The following is a 23,645-nucleotide window of genomic DNA, read 5'->3' as shown; positions in this document are numbered from 1 at the left end:
GTTGCAGTCGAAGAGTTGCCCTAACCATCCTTGGATTGAAGTCTAAGACTTTCTCCCGTACAAAAGTTTGAAAGTTCCTCTCATTCACCCCATGAGCAAGATCCTTCTAGGTGATCCACGCATTACCGTAGAATTTTTGGACCTTCAGTTGACCTAGATCGGCAGTTGCCAACCTCTTCTTTCTATTTGTTGCCGAATCTCCGGAAATTCATCTAGCTTGAGGTTGAACTTAACCTCCAAGTGCACCTCTTTCTTACTCGTGATCTCAAAAAAATGTTCCTTATACAACTTAGAGGAGAACCTATTTGAGTTAAAATTTTCGGTTTGAGGTACCTTGCCCTTTCTCTTTCTTGAAGATGACTTTCTTCCCTTTGGTGCCATTGATAAAAAATAGGACAAAAGTGACGCGATAACACCAAATTTAAAAGTTTGCTCATCCATGAGCAAAATAAAAGAGAATAAAAGAGGTGGAGAGAGAGAGGTACGGGTGGGGTGGGTACTAAGAGGGAGAAGAAAAAGATTGAAGAAGGAGAAGAAGAAAAAGGGATGGAAGTGGGGTATGGTGAAAGAAGAAGGAAACAAGGAAGAAGAGAAAGAAATAGGAAGATAAGATGAAGAATGGGGGATGGTTTTTGGGGGTGATGAAGGAAGAAGAACTAAAAGATGAAGGAGGAGGTGGTATTGTTGTGTGTGGAGTGGTGGAAGGGCTGAAGGATATTTATAGGGAAGGGAGGGTAAAATATTAACAAGGGAAAAGGAAAAGAAAAGGGAAGAAAGAGAGGGGGTTACAAATGAAAAAAGGGGGAAGTTTTGAGGGTTGGGATTAGGTGGTATGGGGAAGGAGGAGAGAGTCTTGGGGAAATGGGATTTATAGAGGGAATCTTGGGATTTGGTGAAGGATTTGAATTCAAAATAAGGGAGGGTAAGGTGCAGTGCACTTGATGCTAAACGCCGGGTTGAGGGCATTTAACGCCACCCCTCCCGAAACGAATTCACACTTTGCGATGCACTCGGCGCTAAACACCGAACCTTTCACGTTTAGTGCCATCACCTCTTTTTTTTCTTGGCGTCGACCCTGGCACTAAATGCCTAGGGTCCGTGCCAAACGCCAACCATACATAAACCAATTTCTCCAAGTTACACCTCTGGCGCTAGAAGCTCAGAGTTGGCACTAGACGCCAAGGGTCCATTGACTAATTCCAACAAAGTCCCACCGCTGGCGCTAGATGCCCAGAAGTGATGCTAGACGCCAAGGGTCCAATAAGACCTCCTTGTTTTGCATGTCCGTCGGCGCTAAACGCCAGATCTCAGCGTTTAGCATTGAAGCACCAGAATCCAAATCCACCTTCACAGAGCTCTCCAGTCTTTTCCAATCGCACTTGTTCCTGTTCTATACAATGTACATGACCTAAGAAAAGTGAAAAACAAGGAAAACTATGGACTAAGAAAATAGAATAAATAAAATGCAAAGAACAAAATGCAATTAAAGGATTCTAAAGACGATGGATTGCCTCCCAATAAGCGCTTATTTAACGTCACTAGCTTGACGGTCCACTGTTGTTAAAGAGGAGGTTGATCATACTGCTTCAACTCCTTTCCTCTTACTGCGAATCTTCTCCCTAGACCCTCATCGATTAACTCAACGTGCTCAAGAGAGAGGATTCTATTTACTATATAAGGCAAAGACGGGTAGTGAGTTAACACCACTTTCAATCTTAGAGAGAAATCTTCCATGGGAATCTTCTTGTTCCTCCAACCCTTGGGCATCTTCTTCCTAGGAGCTTCCTTCAGAATTGCTGTAGCACCCCCAATACCAAACTTGGGTTTGATGTCAGGTGATACAGGATTTTTACAATATTGCGTAACTACCGGTAAGTGCACCAGGTCGTACCAAGTAATAAACTCACAGTGAGTGAGTATCAATCCCACGACGATTAAGGAATTAAGTAAGCAATGATTGATTAAATATTCTAATCAGACAATTCATATTGGGATGATGAGCAAAATTATAAACTGAAACTTAAATGACTTGAATAAATGAAAGCAATAAAATGACAAGAAAGTAAATGACAGGAATGTAAATAACTTGAAATTTAAATTGCAAGAATGTAAATACTGGAAAAATAAATTACAAAAAAAGTAAAATGCTAGAATGTAAAAAAAGCAATGTAAATGAGCATTAATTGAAAGCAATTAATAAAAAAAGGGAATAAAAGAATAAGAAAATATCATTGGGATACAGAGATATTGAATTTTCTGGATCAAATAGCTTTTAATCTCAACTTCAATCATGTAATCATTGATCTCTTAGCAAATCATAAGTGATTAAATTCCAATGTCTTGATAGTTCAGTCTTTCTTAACCGGATCAATTGCCAATTTCTTGATCTAATTGCTTATGAGAAGAGATAAAGATTGATCTCTAATTTAGAGCCACACAATTTTATGAATCAAGTTATGGGTTGATTATATGTTACATATCAATCCCAAATCCAAATTCACCAAATTGAGAGAAAGAACTTCTAGCTCAATTCCTATGATCCTTCTCTCAAGTTTTCATAGGATTCAAATGAGATTCAAACTATCTTTCAATATATTTAAATTCTTGGAATGAAGAACAAAGATTCTTTTTAAATAAACAAATGAAAGATGAATTGAAGATGAAGAGTAAATCACAATTGATCCATTAAATTCAATAGAGCTCTTTTTTCCCAATGAAAAGGGAATTAGCCTCTCATGGATTATAAAATGAAGGTAAGAAGAGGAGAAGAGTGGAGAAAGAGAGGTGAGAAGAGTGGAGGAAGAGAGGTCAGAGAGCCTAAATGCCTCCAAAGTGTTCCCTTCTTCCTCTATTTATAACCTATCTAAATTAAATATTCAAATGAAACTCAAATTATATTAAATTCAAGATTAAATTGAAATTGAATTCTTAGGCTTGATCCATTTAGAAGCTTGGAAAATTGAAGAATGAATAAGAAAATTGAAGCCTGGAGGTTGAGGTTAAATGACACACTTTGCTTTTCCAAAACTAGCCCAAATTGGTCTTTGTTTGCTTGCCATCATTGATACTTTCAGTGGTTAACGTGGGACGCCTGCAACATTGCTTCAATTCATGATCCAAATTATGCTTCTATTTTGCTTTAGTGTGGGACGTCACAAAACTGGCGTGGGACGTGAAACTAGGATCATATGTATGCATGGGTCATGCGTACGCATGATTTTGTTGAATTCACCACTTGTGCGTACGCATGGAGGCATGCATAACTTAAAATAATCATCCGTATACCTAATGAATTGAACATCTGACATATTTTAATTGTTAGATACTTAAATCCAACTTCAATAAACTAAACAACCACTGTAGAACAAAAAAAATCATCCGCATATCTAGTAAAAGGAACATTCATCATATTATAGGTTGACCACAACTTCTAAGATGCGCATTAAAGTTCTCATTTATCAGATATCTAGAATAATAATGGCATATGTTTTATAAGTGATAACTTCATATCCTACGTAGTTGACCTAATTAAGTAGGATTTAACGAGATTATTACATGTTTGTGATGATAGCCCCATGCCCTCAAATATTTTTTTACAAAGTCTTCAATCTTACTCACTTATAACTAAATTTCATTACTCAAACCTGACTTGAATTCAGTCAACGTTAAACTAAATCCAACCCAAACTATATAACAAGAGAAACACTCAGAGCATGTGCATGTAGTAAGAGGCAAACCAAATAAAATACCAACCTTATATCCAAATAAGCATCCACGTCAGAATGAAGATAACCATTCGCGTACATAATAAATTGAACATCCGACATATTTGTTATGAAACAACTAATAAATTGACCAAAAAATACTATAATTTAATCAATTTTCAACACAAACTAGCTATTCCTAAAAGAGTTTAACAATGATATAAATCCGCCAAATTCTTGCAGTTCATTCTACCCAACATATATATCCAACTCTCTATTGTCAGAGCAAAAAATTCACATACAAACAAAAATAAATCACTAACTCCAAAAAAATATCTCAACAAAAAGTCCAAAATTAACTAGTGTAAACACTGATAAAAGTAATTTCTCATAGAGTATCAATGTCAATGGTTCATATGTTTTACTTTTTATCTGTCAGGATAAAAACACTATGATAATTTTTATTGGTTGGGAACACTATAGTTTTGGTGAATGTATTGAAATTTGAATGAGTGGGCGTTAAGCTACCATTACCACTTATACAGATAGATGAATAAGCAACCATACTCCTTCTTTGATTAGAAAATAATAAAGTCCAAATTCAAAGAAAAAATTATCCTGTATAAGCTAATGCCATAAAACATGCACACTAAAAACAACATAGATGGTTAACTCTATGCAAGCCTACGTACAAAAACTAAGGCTATGTACCTCTTCATCAAGTTGACCATCATCAACACCTATATTGGCAATGGTTAACCCCATTTGATATGTATCATCACTGACACATGAAGATTGGGCATTATAACCTACTTTCCTAAGTGAACAATCCATGTCCTGATTCTTTCCAATTGCCTTCAATGCTAATCACGACAAGACAGCCGATTGCGGCTTCGTCGATCACCTTAGGTTAGCGCTCTCTCGGTAGTGGTGAAACTGCGTATTCAAGAGAAGGGGACTGCGTCACTAATCCTAATTATTTTCAAATTTCCTAATGATAATGAATGTAATTCCCTGCTGATAATAAATATAATTAATTGTTAATCTGTATTAAATAATTCCTATTTTAAACCATTGTTCCCGTTGTTCCATTTTTACTTATTCATCTATACTTTTTTTTTAAATATTTGATGCAGAAAAAATAGGTAAAGAAAAAAAAAGTGTTAAATTAGATTCTTTTCCTCAAAAAGTATTTTGTCTCCTTACATGGCAAAGGATTCGATCGTTTCAAACCATTTGGACCGTTTGGACCATTAAATGGTACCATAACAAAATATATTTTTAAATTTTTTTAATAATTATTAAATAGTTCTTATTTAATTTTAATTATAAATTAATTTTTTATATATTATTTAATTATAAAATCTATTTTTATTTTATAAATTATTTTTTTATCATTCATCTGTCATGTTTATTGGGAATAAAAAACTAAAACAATAATAAATTAGATCTTCCGTTAATCGTAATAAATATTTTGCAATCTTAATCGATCATAATTTTATCATTGATCTAATTATATATGTATCGGGTTGAAAAAATTGTGTTTGTTAAAAATTCAAACCAATCGATTGAAATTGAGACTTCCCGAACTTCAATCGATTGAAATTGATACACAACCGATTGCATTTTACAAGGCATGTGGGGTTTTTTTTATTCAATCGATTGGTCATATTACCCAATCGATTGAAATCATGAAAGCAATATGGGGTTTAGTTAATTCAATCGATTGGTTTTGTTACCCTCAGTAAATTATTATTTTCGAAAACCCCATTTTTCAACTTTAATTCCCCAAATACGAATTTTTTTATGCAAAGCAAATTCGCCGCATTATAATTTTTATAGAGTTCGCCTAATCCCAACGAACTTCACTTCAAATTCTAAAAAAATGGCTAATTCAAATTCTTAAACATAATAGTTTTTTTTAATTGATAATGAGAAAAGATTCTTGTTAAATATGGCTTATTCTCGTGTATTAGGGGTGTTATCGGTTCGGTTTGATTCGGTTTTGAACAAAAAACCAACCGAACCGATATGTTCAGTTCCTACAGACACACAACCGTTCGATTTGTTACTTTTACAACAATCGAACCGAACCGAACCAACAACGGTTTGGTTCGGTCGATTTTTTATTTTTAATTTCTAATGAGAAAAATATGAATCACAATAATTAGAGGTTCAAAATAGTAAATAAACTAAAATAATAAGAGTAAAACATTGAAATGGTTAGGGGTTGGGGATTTTTGTTGTTAGGTTAAAGATTAAAATGGTTAAAACATTGAAATGGATGCATATGTTCGGTTCGGTTCGGTTTCTATCGAACCAACCGAAAACCGAACCGAACCGATCGATTTTGTCATGAAAAAAAAACCAATTTTTTCGGTTTTTAAATTGGTTGTTGTAATTTTTGGTCTGGTTCGATAACTTACACCCCTATCGTGTATCTGTGTATTTCTGGAGATGATGATAATGGTTGCTATTAAGGTTGAAAAAGTCATATCTGTATTTTTTTGTGTATTCCTATGTACTTTATAGACGATCATAATGGCTTAAAAATAAATTTGATTTTTGTTGGTTTTGAAAAAAATTATAGAGTTCGGGTCAGGCGAACTCTATAAAAAAATATAGAGTGCAGGGTTTTGGAAAATGATATTTTTGAAATGATATTTTTTTCAAAAGATCTTTTACAAAAGTAAAAATGATTTTAGTGTTATAGGACGTAGTGTACTGAAAATTTTTTTATTAGAAATTTTTTAAGATGTCAGGTATATTTACGGACACTGAGATGGATGAGCAATACCATGAGGATGATGATATTAACCAACAAGAAGAGTTAGTATGTGACCAAGATATAATTGATGAACAATATAAATCCGAGCAAGACTTTGAAGATGAATTTACTGAGGGAATAACAAAACCAATCGATTGAATTAACTAAATCCAGATTGTTTTGATGATTTCAATCAAAACCAATCGAATTGAATAAGAAAAACCCCACATGCCTTGCAAAATTCAATCGATATCAATTCCAATAGATTGAAGTTTGGGAAGCCTTAATTTCAATCAATTGGTTTGTGCATCCAATCAATTGAATTTCTAGCCAATACGATTTTTCCAACCTAATACGTTTGTAACTGGATCAATGATAAAATTATGATCGATTAAGATTGCAAAATATTTATTACGATTAATGGAAGATCTAATTTATTATTATTTTAGTTTTTGATTCTCAATAAATATGATAGATGAATGATAAAAGAATAGTTTATAAAATAAAAAATAGATTTTATAATTAAATAATATATAAAGGAATAATTTATAATTAAAATTAAATAAGGACTATTTAACAGTTATGAAAAAACTTAAAAAATATATTTTGTTATGGGACCATTTAATAGTCCAAAGGTTCTGGGACCATCGAATCTGATACCTCCTTACATTTTATAAGTAAAGTTTATATCAATGATGCATATATAGGAGATAAATTTTTAATAATAGATTGTTTGAATTTCAAACACACTTTTTTTTATTATTTTAATTTACATTTATTCAATTCCTGAGTAAAGTACAACTTCAGTCTCTATCCATTTACCCGAACGGCAACAGGATTATTGAAAAAAAATGATCAAACTCTGATACTGTGCTCCGATTGACAATGCAGTTTTTCTGTCATTTTCATGGCAAAAGATTGACAAAAATTGCTGACATATCTAAGTAAGCGAATGAGGTGGATGACTAAGGTGGTTAGGTGGAAGATGAAAGCCCACGTGGCTTGTTAGAAAGGATAGGGGCTTATCTGTCCTCTTCCACGTTACACGAGCGACTTCTGGAGTGGTCAAAATGATGTCGATCGTGTAACGTGGAAGAGGACAGATAAGTCCCTGTCTTTTCCAACAAGCCACGTGGGATTCCATCTTCTACCTAACCACTTTAGCCATCCACCTCATTTGCTTACCTAGACACATTAGCAGCAATTTCTGTCAATTTTTTGTCGTGAAAGTGACAGAAGAACCACGTTGGCAATCAAAGCACATGGTCAATGTTTGAAATGGATTATTTTTTTTGTCAAGAGTCGCATTGTCATTCAGATAAATAGAAAGGGATTGGATTGGTACTTGTTCTTGTATGGATACCTGAAGGGAGAGCTCGGTCCCTGGGAGTGCCGACCTTTGAGCTTTTGTGGAAGTCCGAGCTTTTCTCCAAGGAGATGTCCAATTGCACAGAGCGTGAGCAAGGAATAAGGGGGAGTGTACCTGCAAAGACACTCCGAAGCTTAAGTCAGTATTGAAAATTCAATGTATCCTTTAAAGATAAAATATCATACCTTTATAGGTGAGATAAAATAGGTCGGTTACGTTTCTATTGATCATCGGAATTGAAGAGCAATTAATAGGTTTTTTAATAAGTGATAATATCTGGTCGAACGTTTTTATTCCAGGATGTAGTCCGTTGAGTCTGATTGTAACGTATAATGCCAAATTATAACGTAAAGTGCCGAATTATGGTGCATAATGCCGAGTTATTGTATATAATGCCGAATTATAACATCGGATTTGTAACTGCCGTATCAATACTTTATTCTTCAATTTTCTTTGAAGTAATAAGTGCTTTAATTAACTTCTGAAATTCTATTGTGCCTAGCAGGTGATAAGATTTTGGGACTTTCTACCTTTCTCATATTTGGTAACTTTTTTTAATGCTACTATTTAAAGCATAGATGTAAAAATCAGACCGACCAGACGGCTGGATTGAAAAATCGGTGACACAGCTCCAAAACCGGTCTGAATTTGACATTTGATCGGACAAGGAATGAATCGGGGTGAACCGGTTTAAACTGACCAATTTTTGTGAACATCGGTGAACCGGCAGATTTGAGAAATCTGGACGGGTTCGAATTTGTAGTTAAAAAAAAAACCAACCCTAATTCACTCTCACTCTCACTCTCTCACTCTCACTCCAATTGAACTGAACGGCAGAGCGGCAGCTGCAGCTTACAGAGTTTTCACTGCCACCGAGCCTCTCGCCGGTTCCCATGCGTCCCTCGCTCGCCTGTCGCCTCCGTCCGTGTCGCGTCTTCACTGCCTTTGCGGGCTGTGCTTCGCGTGTCGTGTCCGCCGCAGTGGGTCGCCTTCACTGCTGTGCTTCGCCGTGAGCTCGCTTCTCTGTCTCCTTCTTTTCTGCGTGCCGTCAGCTGTGAGCCCGTGGCTTCTCTTCTCTGTTGAGGTGAGTTTTTTATTATTGAAACATGTTCTTGACTGATTGGATCTGGATGATATTGATTAGCCATATATTTAACTTTTGCAAGGTGGTAAATATGGATAGGTTGGTTTTGCATCATTGCATTTGCATTTAATCAAACATATTAAAGGCTCTGGTAATAACACTTGGTTAATCTGAACATGAAGACAAGGATAAGTTACTTATAATCCTTATGCATTTCCTGATTAATCACATTGAGAAGCCTTCATAGTTTGGTAAAACATAGTTTCCATGTTTTTATCTTAGTCCTCTTTGTGATGTTTAAACCACCAAGTGTGTTCGTGTGCATTATTGTTCAACACCGACTAGATAGGTGATTTCTGTAAATTTTTAACTTTCATATCTCAATTAACAGATAAACCAGTGAGTGAGAAGTTACATGATTGACCAAGTAACAGATGGAGAAGATATAAGCGTGCAGCTTCATTTGATTGCAGAAAAGTTGCTCTTCTGTTTTCAATATTATAAGTTCTAACAGATTATTCAATGAAAGAACAAGTTTTCTATTTAGGATTTGATTGTTGCTGTTTCTTCTATATTGATTGTTGATATTTTTTTTTAAAGATATGCATATATATTGATTTATACCATGGTTGGTTGGAATAAGCATTGGTTGGAGAGGTTCTGTGAATTGATTAGATAATAGCTTATGTGATAGTGTGATTAGATGATTGGAAACTATGTATGTTACTCCTTGGACATAATTTATGGATTATTCCTCTTATTGTGTCAACTTAAGATATTATTATAGTATTGATTAATTTTATGTCTATTTTTGTATTACTTATTTTTATAAATTGAGACTACTGTCAAAGAAAACATGTATTTTAAATTTTAATTTTAAGTTTTTTTTACTATTTTATATTTTTATTTAAGTAATAACGGGTCAACCGGTTCTATCAGTGGCCCACCGATTAAACTAGTGACCCAGTAACCCAATAGCCTGAATGGTCTGATCATCATTTCGGTTTTGATAACTATGATTTAAAGCACATGCTAACAAATGAGCCAATTCCTATATCTACAGGAAAGCAAACAAAAGCATTAGGAAGAAGGATATAGTGACACGTGGAGCTATATGTCTGCATTTTGAGGAAATGAATAGTACTAACCAACCATAGCCACAAAACTGAGGGTTTGGGCCTTCGTCCAATTTTCAGTGACTGCAAGTCACAGCACAGAATTTCCCTGCCACTAGACCTTTGCCCACCCCAACCATTCAATTCACCAGCCACTTCTGCCTTACTCCAACAGTTTCCAATTCTTTCTTCTCTCCCTTCAAAAATTTACTCCTTTTTCATTAACCCATAGCTCTGAGTTTGACCTATTTTGACAGCTCTACCGTTTAAACTTGCATCGGATTTACCTCCTCTGTTAAATTCCATATACTTGGAGGAGACATGGCTCTGATGAGGTTTCATCGTGTGAAGCAGATTTCGAAGTTTCTAACACCTCTTCTTACCACAGGTGTGTCTCCTGCCTGCTGCAAATTTCATTTTCCCTTTGCAAGCTTTGAATTTGAAATTTTTATTGTGCATTACGAAAAGCTTGTTTGGTTACTAGGATATTAGATTAAGAGAAAATACTTAGTTCTGCCTTTGTATTTTGAATGCCAGTTTTCATAAAAAGGTTTGTGATCCTTTTAATTTTATTATTTATTGAACTTTATTCATTGGGTTAGTTAAATTAATACAAATAATTTAGCTTTTTTCTATTTTACTTTGTTTTTCGTTGTTGTTTTGTTTCCCTTAAAATTTTCATCCAAATAGATGACTTGAGTTTTAGAGCATTTTGGAAGTTCTGTTGTTACAATTGCTTAGGTCTTATAAGTGGAAAGTAAGTACAAAAGTTCACCTAGTGATTGAACTCATTCTTTTAATTGTTTAAGAAAAAGGTGTAGCATGGGAGCATTTCTGGTTAGTAGTTGCATTTGAAATAAATAAAGATAAACTTATGAAGCATTGGTGCTCTTAAATGGTTGCTGTACACCCATATGTTGTACGAATACGAATATGAGTATTGAACACCATACGGTATGATTTGTGGTAAGCAACTTTATGAAGGAAGAAAAAAGGGTAAGAAATTAAGTTTAGAATAATAGCATTTCTGAAGATACACATATGATACTCATATGTTTGTAAAAATGAAATATTTGTGCATTATAGAGCTTTCACCAATACTTCTTGGTTACCCATAGGCTCTAATTTATCAATTATTGTAACAATTTGATGGTTTCCGAACCTTTATTGGGAGCTTATCTTGTAGTTGTTGGTTACTCAGACGTACTTTTTTAGTCCATCATTGTACATATACATAGTAGTCCTTATAAAACATCAAAATTTACTATAAAATTGTTTGATTTACTTTGAAACTATTTGTTGCCATCTATCTTATATTTTGACTATTAAATTATTTAAATATTATATTTTCATATTATCATATAGTAATATATCATTTACCCATATAAAAGTATTTACCAATATTTTTCTTCTCCCATTCTTGTAGGATGCCAAATATAGATACTATACACATGCCTATGCAACTTAGGAAAAGCTGTCTAATATGATGTCCGGAGTTTCTCATTTTTTTCTTTAAATGAAAGCATGCTCGTCGATATGTTTGTCAAGTTGTTTTGGGGTTCTGTTTCCGTTGCCTGTGCATCTTTTGCTCCCAGCTTCCCTCAGTTGTTTTTCTCTTAGGACATACTACCAAATAAGATTATGAAAATACTATTCACTAGTATAAATTTCTATATGCGTTTTGTTTTAAAAAATTTTCTTCTCTTCTCCTGTCTAGGTGATTGCTATCAACAATCTGGCAAAGTGTTCAACTTAGAAGGTTTGTCTGTAATACCCACTCTCTCTGCTCAGAAGCTAATTACTAATGGGATTCAAGTCAGAGAATTTCACGAACAAAGGTAAATAATTTTGAAGGTTCAACTGTTTGGTGGTGTTTCGAATTTTGAATTTTTTTTTTCTTTTTTGTTGCATTTGAAGTTGTGTCTGAGCAGGACATGGATAAGAATAAATTATATCATCTTATATTAATGACAAATTTGAAGCCTAATCATTTTGGCAATTCTAGCCTTGTTAGGTTTCCTGACTTCTGATTGGCAGCTTCATTCAGGTTCTCAACAATGGCTGATGCATCACATGAACCTGCCCTTGAAATTGACCTCTTGTCTTTCATTAGAGCTTCATTGGATGAGTTTGAAGGTATTTATTTCGCTAATCTACATCTCTAGTCTCTATGCAATGTCCTTCTCTTTCTGTTAATAATACTTCTATATCAGGGGGAAAAAAGAGAAAATTAAGCTACAACTTTTCCTGTCTTTGTTTTTTACTTCATTTCCCATTAACAGTTCCTGTTTTCAATTTTTCATGATTCTAATTCCTATTTGGTTACATGTATCATTGTTACTTTTTAGTAAATGCAAGTGATGACTTGCCTGTCTTCCCTGCACAAATTGAGAGAAAGAAATTAAGAAGCAAGATTAATAAATGTGGCTGGTTCAAACTAATGGCTGCATTTCTGTTTTAATTCATTTGTTATTAAAAGTGGTTATTCATGTAATGCTGCTGCTATAAAAGTGAAAACACAAAAAATAGCTTTATGTTTTAGAAATTTCTTGAAGTGTGAATCCCATTTTCTATAACAAGAAAATGCAAAGAATCAAAATATATGTTGTTCCTCAATTTGTATATTCAATGTAAATGAAAACTAGAAGTAATCCAAAGCAAACAGGATTTACATTTTTCTTTTAATTTTGTGCATTTCTGAGCAGTGTAACTGAAGTAGCATTCCTGAATAGTTAGGATTTGAATTCTATACATGGTCTTTTTCTATAATTACACAAGTCCAATTCTAGGACATGTTTTTATGTTTTGAGATTTAAGGCATACTCTTTGCTTTTTCCCAATTAATTTATTGCTTGAACTTTGAATTTGCAGGAACCCATCATTGTTGGTTGAATCTATCTAACAAAGATAAGCAACCTTTTGGGGGTGATGGAGTCTTCTTGATTCTTGCTTTAGATTTGGACCATCAAATTTTGCTTGAAAAATTGAAGACTATCCAGAAGAGATTCAAGAAGGATATGTATTATTCCCTCACTCCCTCTACCCTTGATACAAGTAGGGTGATGCTTTTTCAATAATTGAATATACTTTTTGTGGCAGGTGCCCCCATATTTTCATTATGTGCTCAAAACCAACCCATCCTTCTGTCGATCGACTTCAGCTGGCCCATTTAGTGATGACAGAAAATATCACGGTTCCCATTTTGTTGTCTCAACAGACATTTCCCGAGGTGTGATAAGATCTATTGTTAGCTTCTAAAATATGTAAAAATTTGTTGATGTCTAATATCTCTACCATGATGCAAAATTTATATGTTAATTATTTGCTAAATTTGTGTTGCCCACGACTTTTAATTATCAAATCAGTCGACAACTCAGGTAGGGAATGCTTTGTTAGAACTGATGCATGAGACTAATCACTAATGTTGCATTGAAATAATAGAATTCATGTTATTGTAATTTGTAAGTATATAATTATAAGAAATAGCTTAAGTCAATAATTCTTTATTTTGGTTATTATAAAAAATAAGCTGTATTTATTTCTTCTTTCTATAAATGTCGATATGGTGATTGCAATGTTGATAAAGCAAATCAGGCACAAGTAGTTGTCTCACTTTTGCATCTCTTCTCTTTTCTCACTGAACATCTATTTCACAACCTTACTGATTTAAATTTTTATCAGTTGTGGAGATTTCTTCTTCAAACATCATCTCGATTCTCATTAAAACTAGATATTTGTTAGATGTGAACAATTTGTCTCATGAGATTTGATTTATCGGCAGTCTAAATTTTTATTTACAGATGGAGTCATGATGGCTAGCTTTGCTGATAGTTTTAATTTGTGTAATATAACCCTCCGGCCAAAAGAAAAACATGATAACAATATAGAATTATCAGCTTGAATAACCAATTTATTTCACATTATTCCACCTAAGATCATGCATCTGTTTCTTAGAACACTAGTTTGCAGACTGCAAGGCAAGAGTGGGGGTCCTCAGCATTTGCAAACTAGAAGATTTAGTTTTGGTGCACCTGGCATGACATATAACAGTCACATCCTTAACATTGCTATACAAATCCAAAGAAGTGGGTTATTTCACTTTATTTAGACCTAATTGGTGTATAATATTTAGTCTTTAGATACACTTATCTGGTTGACTAAAACCAGATGGCTTTAGAAAATCAATCTTCTCATGCTTGCCCAAATCTTGGAATTATTACATAATTATTTGAGGGAAGATAACTGGTATAAAACATACTCAAATCCAAGTAGGTTATATAGTTTCTGGCTGCTTATAGTGACTGCCTAAATTGTTAGTGGACAGAATGAAATTTAAAAGGGGAATTAATTAATGTTCTGTTCCCAGTGTCCTCGAAGTTTAAGTTGCTATCTGAATCAATGTTTCAGAATAGGAAAAGTTTTTGCATTCATGATATCCATGTATACCAACTAACCATCTTGTTTTTCTAATGTTGATGTTTTTGTGAGTGTATAGTGTCATCTGTTGCAATTTATTCACAATAATTCTTTTGATATTTATAGCTAGAGAAAGGTGCAAGGTACATCTTATTTAAAAAAGTTACAAGCCCAGTTATTTATCATGAGAAGGTGGATCTTGAAGTTTTATACCAAGGTATTGTGCTTTTCTATTCTGAAATGGCATTTGTCTACTGTTTTTTTCCCTGTGGTGTGTATTTGCATGCACGTGCAGTAGCCACTAATTTTGACTATGGGGCCAAATGTAGCTGTTCAGGAGTTACAGATGCAACCTGATGGTGAATCCAAGTCATCTGATGTATTGAAGTCTCCATCTTGGAAGCAAAATGGGAGCAACAAGGATCAATATATTTGTTATCCTATTCAGAATTTACTTCTCTCTTATCCAGGTATAAACTTCATCTGTCTCCTAATAGCATTGGCTTACCAATTTTCTGAGTATGAGTTGGCAAAATCAGATACGTAACCGTTTCTTGTTTCATCATACTCTTTCTCTGCCATTCTCTCTCCCTGACCCCCTCCCTCCTTTCCTCCCTCCCCCTTTTCTCTTTCTTCTCCTTAACTATTCTCTTATACTTATGAAAGTGGAACTGGGTATCAGAAAAATAATTAGAGCTCGAGTAATTGATGGATACAACAAATTTGAAACAATTTTAGGGGTTTCGACAAGTCCACGTGGAAGAGATTTTGTTATTTCATTGTAATTATAAAGATTTTGTTAAAAATAAGCATAGTTTTTTATTGTGGATGGCGGTGAGCCAAAAATCTGCCATAAAAAATGGCGGATGGCATTGCGGGAAATGGCGGGTTACCTAAAAAATGCATATATATGTACAAAAAATATGCAGAAAAATTGCAAATATAATAAACTATAAAATCTAATCTATATAATCATTTTTCTAGTCATAAGACATCCAATTAATGCAGCAAACAAATAAACATAAGACATAGAACATAAAAACTAAAAACTTAAAAGAAGGACCAATTCTACTGTAACGGACATATGGTGTCATTGGTGTTTCCTTCTTCCACAGTACTAACATATTTCTAGCCTGGGTCAATTCTACTGGAATGGACAGCAGCGGCAGGACGAGCAGGAGCAGTGCCAGCAGCATGACCAGCAGAGGCAGAGGCAGGTGCAGGGACGGGCATTAGAATCAGGGGCTGGTCTGGAAGTTGACATAGTGAACTGAACTGAACGGGAAAAAAATTGGAGGAAGAGAGGTTTATGAGGGAAGAGAAGGAGACAGTGAACTGAACGGAAAAAAAGGAATGTATGTAACTACGAACCAGAAAAAGAGGGAACTGTGGTGATGAGCAGCGATGACGACCAGCAGTGACAGGCGGCGGCAGGCAGCGATGACCAGCGACGACGGGTGGTGATGAACGGCGATGGACAGCGGCAAAGATCGGCAGCGATGGAAGGCACAGAGAAGAGAGAACAGAGACGGAGAGCCGTTTTTGACGTGAATAAGAGAGGAAGAGAAGCTTTTGAATAACAGGCTGATTAGGGTTACATGTATCACTTAGGGTTTCCTAATTTACCCAATTATCCTCAGATTTTTTAAAAAAATTCGAAAAAACCTGCCATTTCCGCCTTTTTCATGGCGTTCCGCTATCGCGTGACCGCAATTGCTGCTGCCTTTTCACCCGCTGTGAAAACCACGTCGCCGTGGCCTCTGTATGGCAGCAAGGACCCCCCCCTCATCGGCCATACCCGATATTTTAGAACACTGAAAATCAGGAAATCTAAATTTTTGGCAATTTGGATCTTATAAAATTCTTAATTCATCTGATGAGCCCACTCTTTAGAGGTATTTATTTGCCCTTTTTCCCCTTCCTGCTTTACAGGTTGCGTCTCTGCAGATGACAGCTTGAACCGCCTCTTCTTTTCAGACTGCAATCATCATAGGATTGTTATATCAGATGACAATGGAGAGATTCTGGACTGTGTATGTACAACAATTATTTAAATAAGTTTAGGATAAAGTACGTTTTGATTCCAGGTCCAGTATTAGCTGCTTTTTAAATGTCATATTGTGACAGTAAAGCTGACAAAGGCTCCGCCAACTATTCTTGTTGTCTATAGGACATCTAACATCTCTCGCACCAATTGTCCAATAATCAACTATGTGCTTAAAAGATCAAATCTCCAAATGGTCGTCAGAATATCTGTTCACTAATGAGTTTGTTCATATGATTTACATCCCCTCACTTAACCAGAGGTGTTGAAACAAATCAAACAATTGCCATCTCATGCAGTTGTATTAGACTAGTTTTTACATATTGTTAAGTTTGTAGATTGACTTGTTGTGTTCATCTCTACCTGTTCCCATTCTGTTAATATTCTTGCATAGAAGAAATATCTGCTCTCTCTTGTAACATCAGATTATGCAAATGTTACTTTGGCGTTTTATTGAGTTTGCTGTGTTTATTTGTCAGAGTCACAATAGAAAAATGAATATTCCTTTTACTATTTTTAGTATTTTATATCATTCTCCCATTTCCTTTTAGAGGAAGAATGAACCCAAAACATTACAGTGACATGTTTCAATCTCTCTCAGATTGGTTCTTCTCCAGGATTTGAGGATGGAGATTTTGGATCTGCTAAATTAGGGCGCCCTGCAGGTTCTTATTACCATGCTGAGGAGGATTGCTTATATTTTGTTGATTCAGAGGTATGTATTTGGATGTGTCCATAGTTTATTATCAGCTTTGGACTCGGTTTCATATACGTTGGGTACTTTATATGCATCAGTTTGACCATATCAATGATATATCCCTTTGTTTATCTGTGGCTATGCCAAACTAATATGATTTGGCGAGCTCATTCTACAGGATTAGTATAAAATACATTGTCGAATTTTCTGCAGTTAGACTAAATTCAACCCTTGCATTAATTTAGTGTTCATTGTCTTATTTACACACTTAAGATGCATGATTGCTGTTAAATTTCATCCTTATACCTAGAATGCAACTTGGTTTTGGATGATAATGTGCATATTTTGGTTCATGTTGAATGAAGCAGTTGAGGCTGAGAATTCCTGATAATGTCAATGGAAATGAATGAAAACAACCAATCTTATTGATCCAAATCAACACACTGAATTTTGTAACAGATATTTTCCTTGGTCCTATGCTGTTTGAGTTTTAACATTTCAAGGGAGATATCTAGATATTTTGTATAAATGGCTTGAGGGTTTGCCTCAGAGAGCAGAACTAGATAATAAGAATGTAGTCTTACATTAAGGGAAGGAGAAACTAGTCTAGAGTTATGTTGCCTGCTGTTTTATGCTTCTCTTTTTTGTTCCTGTCTGATGGAATATTATTATTATTATTAACGGATTTCCTTTTATTTTTTGTTGACTCATTTAGTAAAGTTATAGAGTTTTCTTTTATGGTTTCCTTATACCATTTCTTGTTTCTTAAGAATCATGCTATCAGGAAAGCTGATCTGGGTGGCCGATTAGTGGAGACACTTTATCCTGCCACTGCCTCTAGCAAACGTTTTCACCTATGGAATTGGATCAGGAATAAGCTTGGTTTAGAAAACAGTGAGGAGACCAATGCTGAGGAAACATATGAAGTATTGGATTCTGAATCACTATATTTCCCTTGGTATCTGCTGAAATCAGTTGATGACACATTTTACATTATAGATCGCAGGTAAATGATTTGATATATTTAACTTCTTTTAATAATATAACGTGCACTTCTGGACTTACAGGATGTCCAAATTATTTGAATACCTTACATTGTACCCCTGATGTTTGGTGCATAATCAATTTCTTTAAGTTAATTCTGGCTGAAAGCTTTGCCATACAAGAGCGTCAAGCCCACCCTTTTATTTTTTGGTCCCCTTTGTCTCTCTTTGTTTGCACCTGAGCCTTTTGTAACAAGAAAAGAAAAACAAAGAAAAAAATCTTCATCTTATATCAAACTTGTATGTAGGCCTTGAGGCCATTGAGTCTATGGCTGTCAATTTCTGTGCATGGCTCAACTGTGGTGAGTTTCGGATGTTGGTTCCGTATTTTTCTGTTTTGAAACGGACTCTGGACATTAATAATCCGTTTTATTTTACTACAATTGATAATCATGGCTTAAATGTTGGTTTTAAAAATGTTTCTTGTATTTATGGAGCAGAGCTGCTCGAGGGTAACTGTCATTTACTGTAATCTTTTTTATTCCACAATTCTATGTGACTTATTTGTCTATTCAAATCTTAAATCGTGCTTCTCTGGAATTCTCATATTCCTTTTTCCTAGATCTTCCTTCTTGTGCTAAGATTTGATTATTCATAGTTGATAACAATGCTAACTTCTATGGTTCATGTTGTGCCTCCATCTTCTGTTAATGCTTATTATGTGTATTTTCTTGCAGCTTTCAAACTTTATGGACCATGGATATTGGTTCAGGAAAGATAGATAAAGTTTATAAAGGTCAGATATGATACTAGATATAATGGATTTTTATCGAAAGTATCTCGTTCCTAGCTTGAACCGAAAGTATCTTGTTCCTAGCTTGAACCAAAGAGTTGTTGTAATGTATATTTATAACAGGTTCTTCCACAATCCTGGAGATCTGCAGACAGCAGATCACAGAAAACTTATCTATCCTAGATCAAGTTCCCTCTGATTGGTTTAAACATCAAAATCAACATGCTTGCTTGCTGGAAGGCATCCCAAACTCTGATCTTTTAGCGTCAGTGACAACCCTACAGAATCATGTTATTATTTGTGATACAGGTTTTGTTTTCTGATTGTTACTCAACAGTCAACATTTCATGGCACATTATATTGTTGCATTTATGATTTCTCTTAACAACCAGTTTTTGTATATCACTAGTTGGACAGAGGATTATGAAGGTTGACAGAGAATCAATGGTGTTTTCAGACTTCAAGTTGTCTAATTTAGGGATACTTGGATTACCATATTGGTTGAATTCCCCTCTTGAAACATTTTATGCTGCGTAAGTTATTTTTCTTGACATTTTGTTGATCATTAAAATTCCAAACCATCATTTTCCTGTTTGTGTACACAATATTTTAGTTCTTTTCTCCAAGTCAAACATGCTGACATTTCTGGTCAATATTGTTTTGACAGTGAAAATGGACTCTTGGCCACGACAGTAGATCATCTGCAGCATTTTCAGTTGCCACCAGGTCATTCTACACATTAAGATTGGGTAGTATAAATGTGTAACATTCTGTTACAACTTACAAATCAGCTGAGAGACTTCATAGTCTCTTTTTTTATAAATCATACACCAACCTGGACTTCTGTGTATAACAAGAATAGTTTACTAGCCAGGCTGTTCTGTGTAAATATTTTCGTATTTGTACTTTATCATCCACCACAATGCCAGCTGCAGCTTGAATTATTACATATCTTTGCCAACTTAGAATTTTGCTTCAATGTGTGATAGGCAAGGTTTACATAAAGTTGGGTGTGGAGATTTCTGCTGATGTTGAACTTGTAGAACCATTACAAGAATCCTGTATATGGCGACAAGCTAGAGGTTCAGCTACTGAAATTTCTGGAATTGATGATGGTCTAGGATCCATAGACAAGGTTTTTTTTGCCAATTGTAGCATTCTTTGGTGAAGTAGTCTAGTTCTGCAGTTGCCAAAATTTATGTGTTGAACTCTTGGTGTAGGCTGGTGTTGCACAACAGTGGTACGATGAACTGGATGATCTTGCCGCTCCTAAACCCGAAACAGAAATGGTTGTTGAAGATGATAATCTGAATCACAATTTGGTTGTTGACGATGAGAAAATTTGCATCAACTGTTGTGTTTGCAATAGCCCTGGAACAAGTGAGGTATGCATATTTGTTTTTGACCATGCCTTTTTCTCATGTCATTTACTGATTAGAATAGCATACAAGAGATGGTAACATAATTGATGTGCCTTATTCTGGTATTAGTCCAAGTTGTTCTCTTCTGTGGCTCTCTTGAATTAATTTTCTCATTAATCTTGTAAGTTGAGGTATAACTTTCTTCATTATATACATCATTAGGTATATTTCTCAGTCCAACCACTTCACTATTCTTTATAGACTTCCTTTCTGGTGCTTATTTATTCGTTAAATCATGCTTAAGTATGAAATATTTTCCATCTTTACTCTAGATGCATTAACTTGATATATCTATCATTTTTGTTTCTCTTCTTGACAAGCTCACCTATGTTTGTGCTAGTTTTAGTACATTAGTAACTTGAAGTAGATTGCTAAGATTTATTTTGAATTGGGTCAGAAGTTTTACCACAATTTCTCTTGGATTTAGTCCCTATTATAGTTATATCTATAAAGTATTGGTTATTTACCTTTGGAAAGCGATAATGTGTAGTCTGTTTCAATTATATAATGAGTGTTTGTGCATTATGAGAGCCTATATTAATCCTATATCCTCTTCGCACTATTGCTCCTTTCCATATCCATTTGCTTATTTACACATGAAGGTAATCCATAAATTTTAGGATAAATTACATTGATTTTCCCTGAGGTTAATGATATTACATGATATTTCTTGACTTGTTATGCCTTTGTTTATTTCCTCCTTAGAGGAGAGGTTACTGTCAGATTTAAAAAAATACATTACAAGTGTATATGTCACTGTATCATGTATAATATTGCCTAACCCACATGGGAGGTTAGTGTAAGTTACCCTAAACATTTTTCTGTTTTTACTCCCATACCAAACACATCCTCTGTAAAATCTTATACCTGAGGACCACAACGTTAATACTAAAATGCCATTTGAATAACTAGATATTGATCATTATTCAGCTACTTCCGTTTAAACTTTAAACTAATATCTTATTCATTTAATACAGGTTATTATTTACGGGGTACTATATTGTAAACTTAGAAAAGTACCAGACTCGAACGAGGGCAACCGGGAGAAATATGCAGCAAGGATAGTAGATATTTTGAGCTCTAAGAAATGTGGGAAAACAGAGAGAGATTTATGGAGTGCATTTTTGTTGCAATCAAAGGGTGATCTTAGAGACCTTGTCTTCATGAAACCCATACACATCAGAGTAAGGTTAAGTACTCTTGATCATCCTAAGGCTGATAATGGAAGAGACATTATCTCAACAGATTCTTCAATTGAGGTGAAGGTATTTCTGAAATAACACACTAGGTTCAGTTGCACAATTGCAACTTTTCTGTATTTGTTTTTTTATACACCTTGCTCTATTGTTGGGTTTATGATTACGTAGTATTTAGTGGCCATTTTCTAGCTGCTATTTACGGATAGAATTGGCTATAACACACTTTAAATTATGGTCTTATTCGTTTCAGTTGGATATGTTTGGTAATAAATCTAGACATTCAGCGTATGTTATCTTTTGTATGACTTTGAATAGAGAAAGTATCACATGAGAGAATAGAGTTAATGCTCAAAATGTTGCTTAAAAATTGAGGGAATTTGATTTGTAATGTATTCATGCAATTTTAAACATTAATAGCATGTACTTTTATTTCAATAATATGTATTCATTTTGTACTTGAAATATTTTATAGAAAAATGATTAAATTATACCATAGGTTTATCCTAAAGTCACTATAGTATTTTCTTCATCCCAAACACCCATATCGGGCCCAATGCGCAAAATTTCAACTCTTGCCCAGCCATGTTAAATCCGACTCACATATACGGTATACAAAATCAAATTTGCATCCACGGCCAAAAGGGAAAAATTTTTTGCATTGAGTATATTAAACAACCACTGCTATAGTATTAATTTATACTGCCACCTTCTGCATCAAACAAAACCGCTGCAGCAAATGTTCCCTTCAATTGGACACTACTATACTTTTCTTTTGCAGGAACTCTAACTATGGAGATAACACCTGTCTTCTACACATGCACCGTTTTTTCATTCTACACACTAGCATTACCTTGCAAACTATTATAATTGCCTTTGGGAGGCCCTTACTAATTTGTGATTTTGTCAATGTTTGCAATTTGTGTAAGCCACTCCACTTAGCTCACACATGTATCTTTGATACTTTGGTTATTGCATGTTAACCTCACACGTGTATGTTAGAATTTCAGGATTCCTTAATTCAAATACCAATTCATAATCTATTAAGAAAGAAGGTTGAGAACGCAAAAGCGTATATATCTAAATTTCTGCGTACGATTGAAAAAAATTGGTTTTTATGATTCTTTGATCTTCAACTAAAATCTACTAAATCTTTATTTTAGATTAAATAACAACTCTCTAATAAGACGAGTTGTAATATATATACAATATATATTTTTTTTAAAATTATTACAATTTTTACTATTCATACAATTTCATTTTTTAGAAAAATTCTCAAAAAAATATTATAAATATCATATTAGAAGTTCTGTTATATTATAAATTTAGTTATTATTGTTTCTTATGGTTCGTAGTTGATAATTAGAAAATTTTAAATATCTATTTATTATTTTTACATTTGTTAATTTAGTTTTTCTTTAATTGTTATTGCTCAAATTTTATATATNAACAAATATATAGCGATTAATTTTTAATGTCTACATAATATTTTTGATAACTTTTATTAACATAATTTCTCATAATATTCTTAATTAATGCTCCTAAAATACTTATTTTTTTGTTGGTGACTTCCTAAAATACTTATTAACAGTAGATGGAGTTTTCTCCGTGAGAAAAAATATTGGAGAGTTTTAAACATCATAGACCATACCATGTTATGTTATTATATTGCTAGAAAGTTTAGGGATCATTTTATAAAACTGATTTTTTAAAATGACCCTTAAGTTTTTTAAAACCAAATTTAAGAAATTTGAATGTCAGTTAATATACATTGAATTGTAGTTAATTAGTTTCATAATTAAAAAGAATTAGTTAATTATGAGTGTTCACTGAAAGGTTTACTGATTATAATTTTTATTTTTCGGTTCTTATTATTTTTTGTAATATTAGACAGATAAAAAAATAACAACTTAAATTTGTCTAATATATCATTTATTAATCGTGGCTGTTTTGATTGATTTTTTTTTTCAAACATTATTGTTCATTTTATTGTGGATCTCTTGATCCTTGCCATGTTAATTCTCGTCGAATTTGTTTTCAATCAACTTTCTCTTCT

At 34.0% G+C, this 23,645-nt stretch overlaps 1 protein-coding gene across 1 annotated transcript; it reads left to right on the top strand.

Annotated features, from left to right (window-relative positions):
- Window positions 1-8,643: 8,643 nt before the first annotated feature.
- LOC107466011 (uncharacterized) lies at window positions 8,644-21,982 on the top strand. Its single transcript, XM_016084986.3, has 18 exons — window positions 8,644-8,924; window positions 9,988-10,427; window positions 11,757-11,877; window positions 12,087-12,175; window positions 12,911-13,058; window positions 13,139-13,268; window positions 14,582-14,672; window positions 14,785-14,925; window positions 16,388-16,488; window positions 17,101-17,214; window positions 17,967-18,202; window positions 18,917-18,975; window positions 19,096-19,281; window positions 19,382-19,505; window positions 19,640-19,698; window positions 19,962-20,107; window positions 20,193-20,357; window positions 21,371-21,982. The coding sequence occupies exons 2-18, from the start codon at window positions 10,361-10,363 to the stop codon at window positions 21,671-21,673; spliced, it is 2,280 nt and encodes a 759-aa protein (XP_015940472.1). The 5' UTR covers window positions 8,644-8,924; window positions 9,988-10,360; the 3' UTR covers window positions 21,674-21,982.
- Window positions 21,983-23,645: the final 1,663 nt, after the last annotated feature.

Source organism: Arachis duranensis, chromosome 9, assembly GCF_000817695.3.
Source record: "Arachis duranensis cultivar V14167 chromosome 9, aradu.V14167.gnm2.J7QH, whole genome shotgun sequence".
NCBI lineage: Eukaryota > Viridiplantae > Streptophyta > Magnoliopsida > Fabales > Fabaceae > Arachis > Arachis duranensis.
This window is presented reverse-complemented; position numbering and strand designations above follow the sequence as displayed.

Excerpts from the sequence above, each read along its gene's own strand:
- LOC107466011 (XM_016084986.3), top strand. The coding sequence starts at position 10,361 with ATGGCTCTGATGAGGTTTCATCGTGTGAAGCAGATTTCGAAGTTTCTA. Across the intron at positions 14,926-16,387 it reads TTTACTTCTCTCTTATCCAG|GTTGCGTCTCTGCAGATGAC; the intron begins GTATAAACTTCA and ends CCTGCTTTACAG. Across the intron at positions 19,506-19,639 it reads CTTGAAACATTTTATGCTGC|TGAAAATGGACTCTTGGCCA; the intron begins GTAAGTTATTTT and ends TTGTTTTGACAG.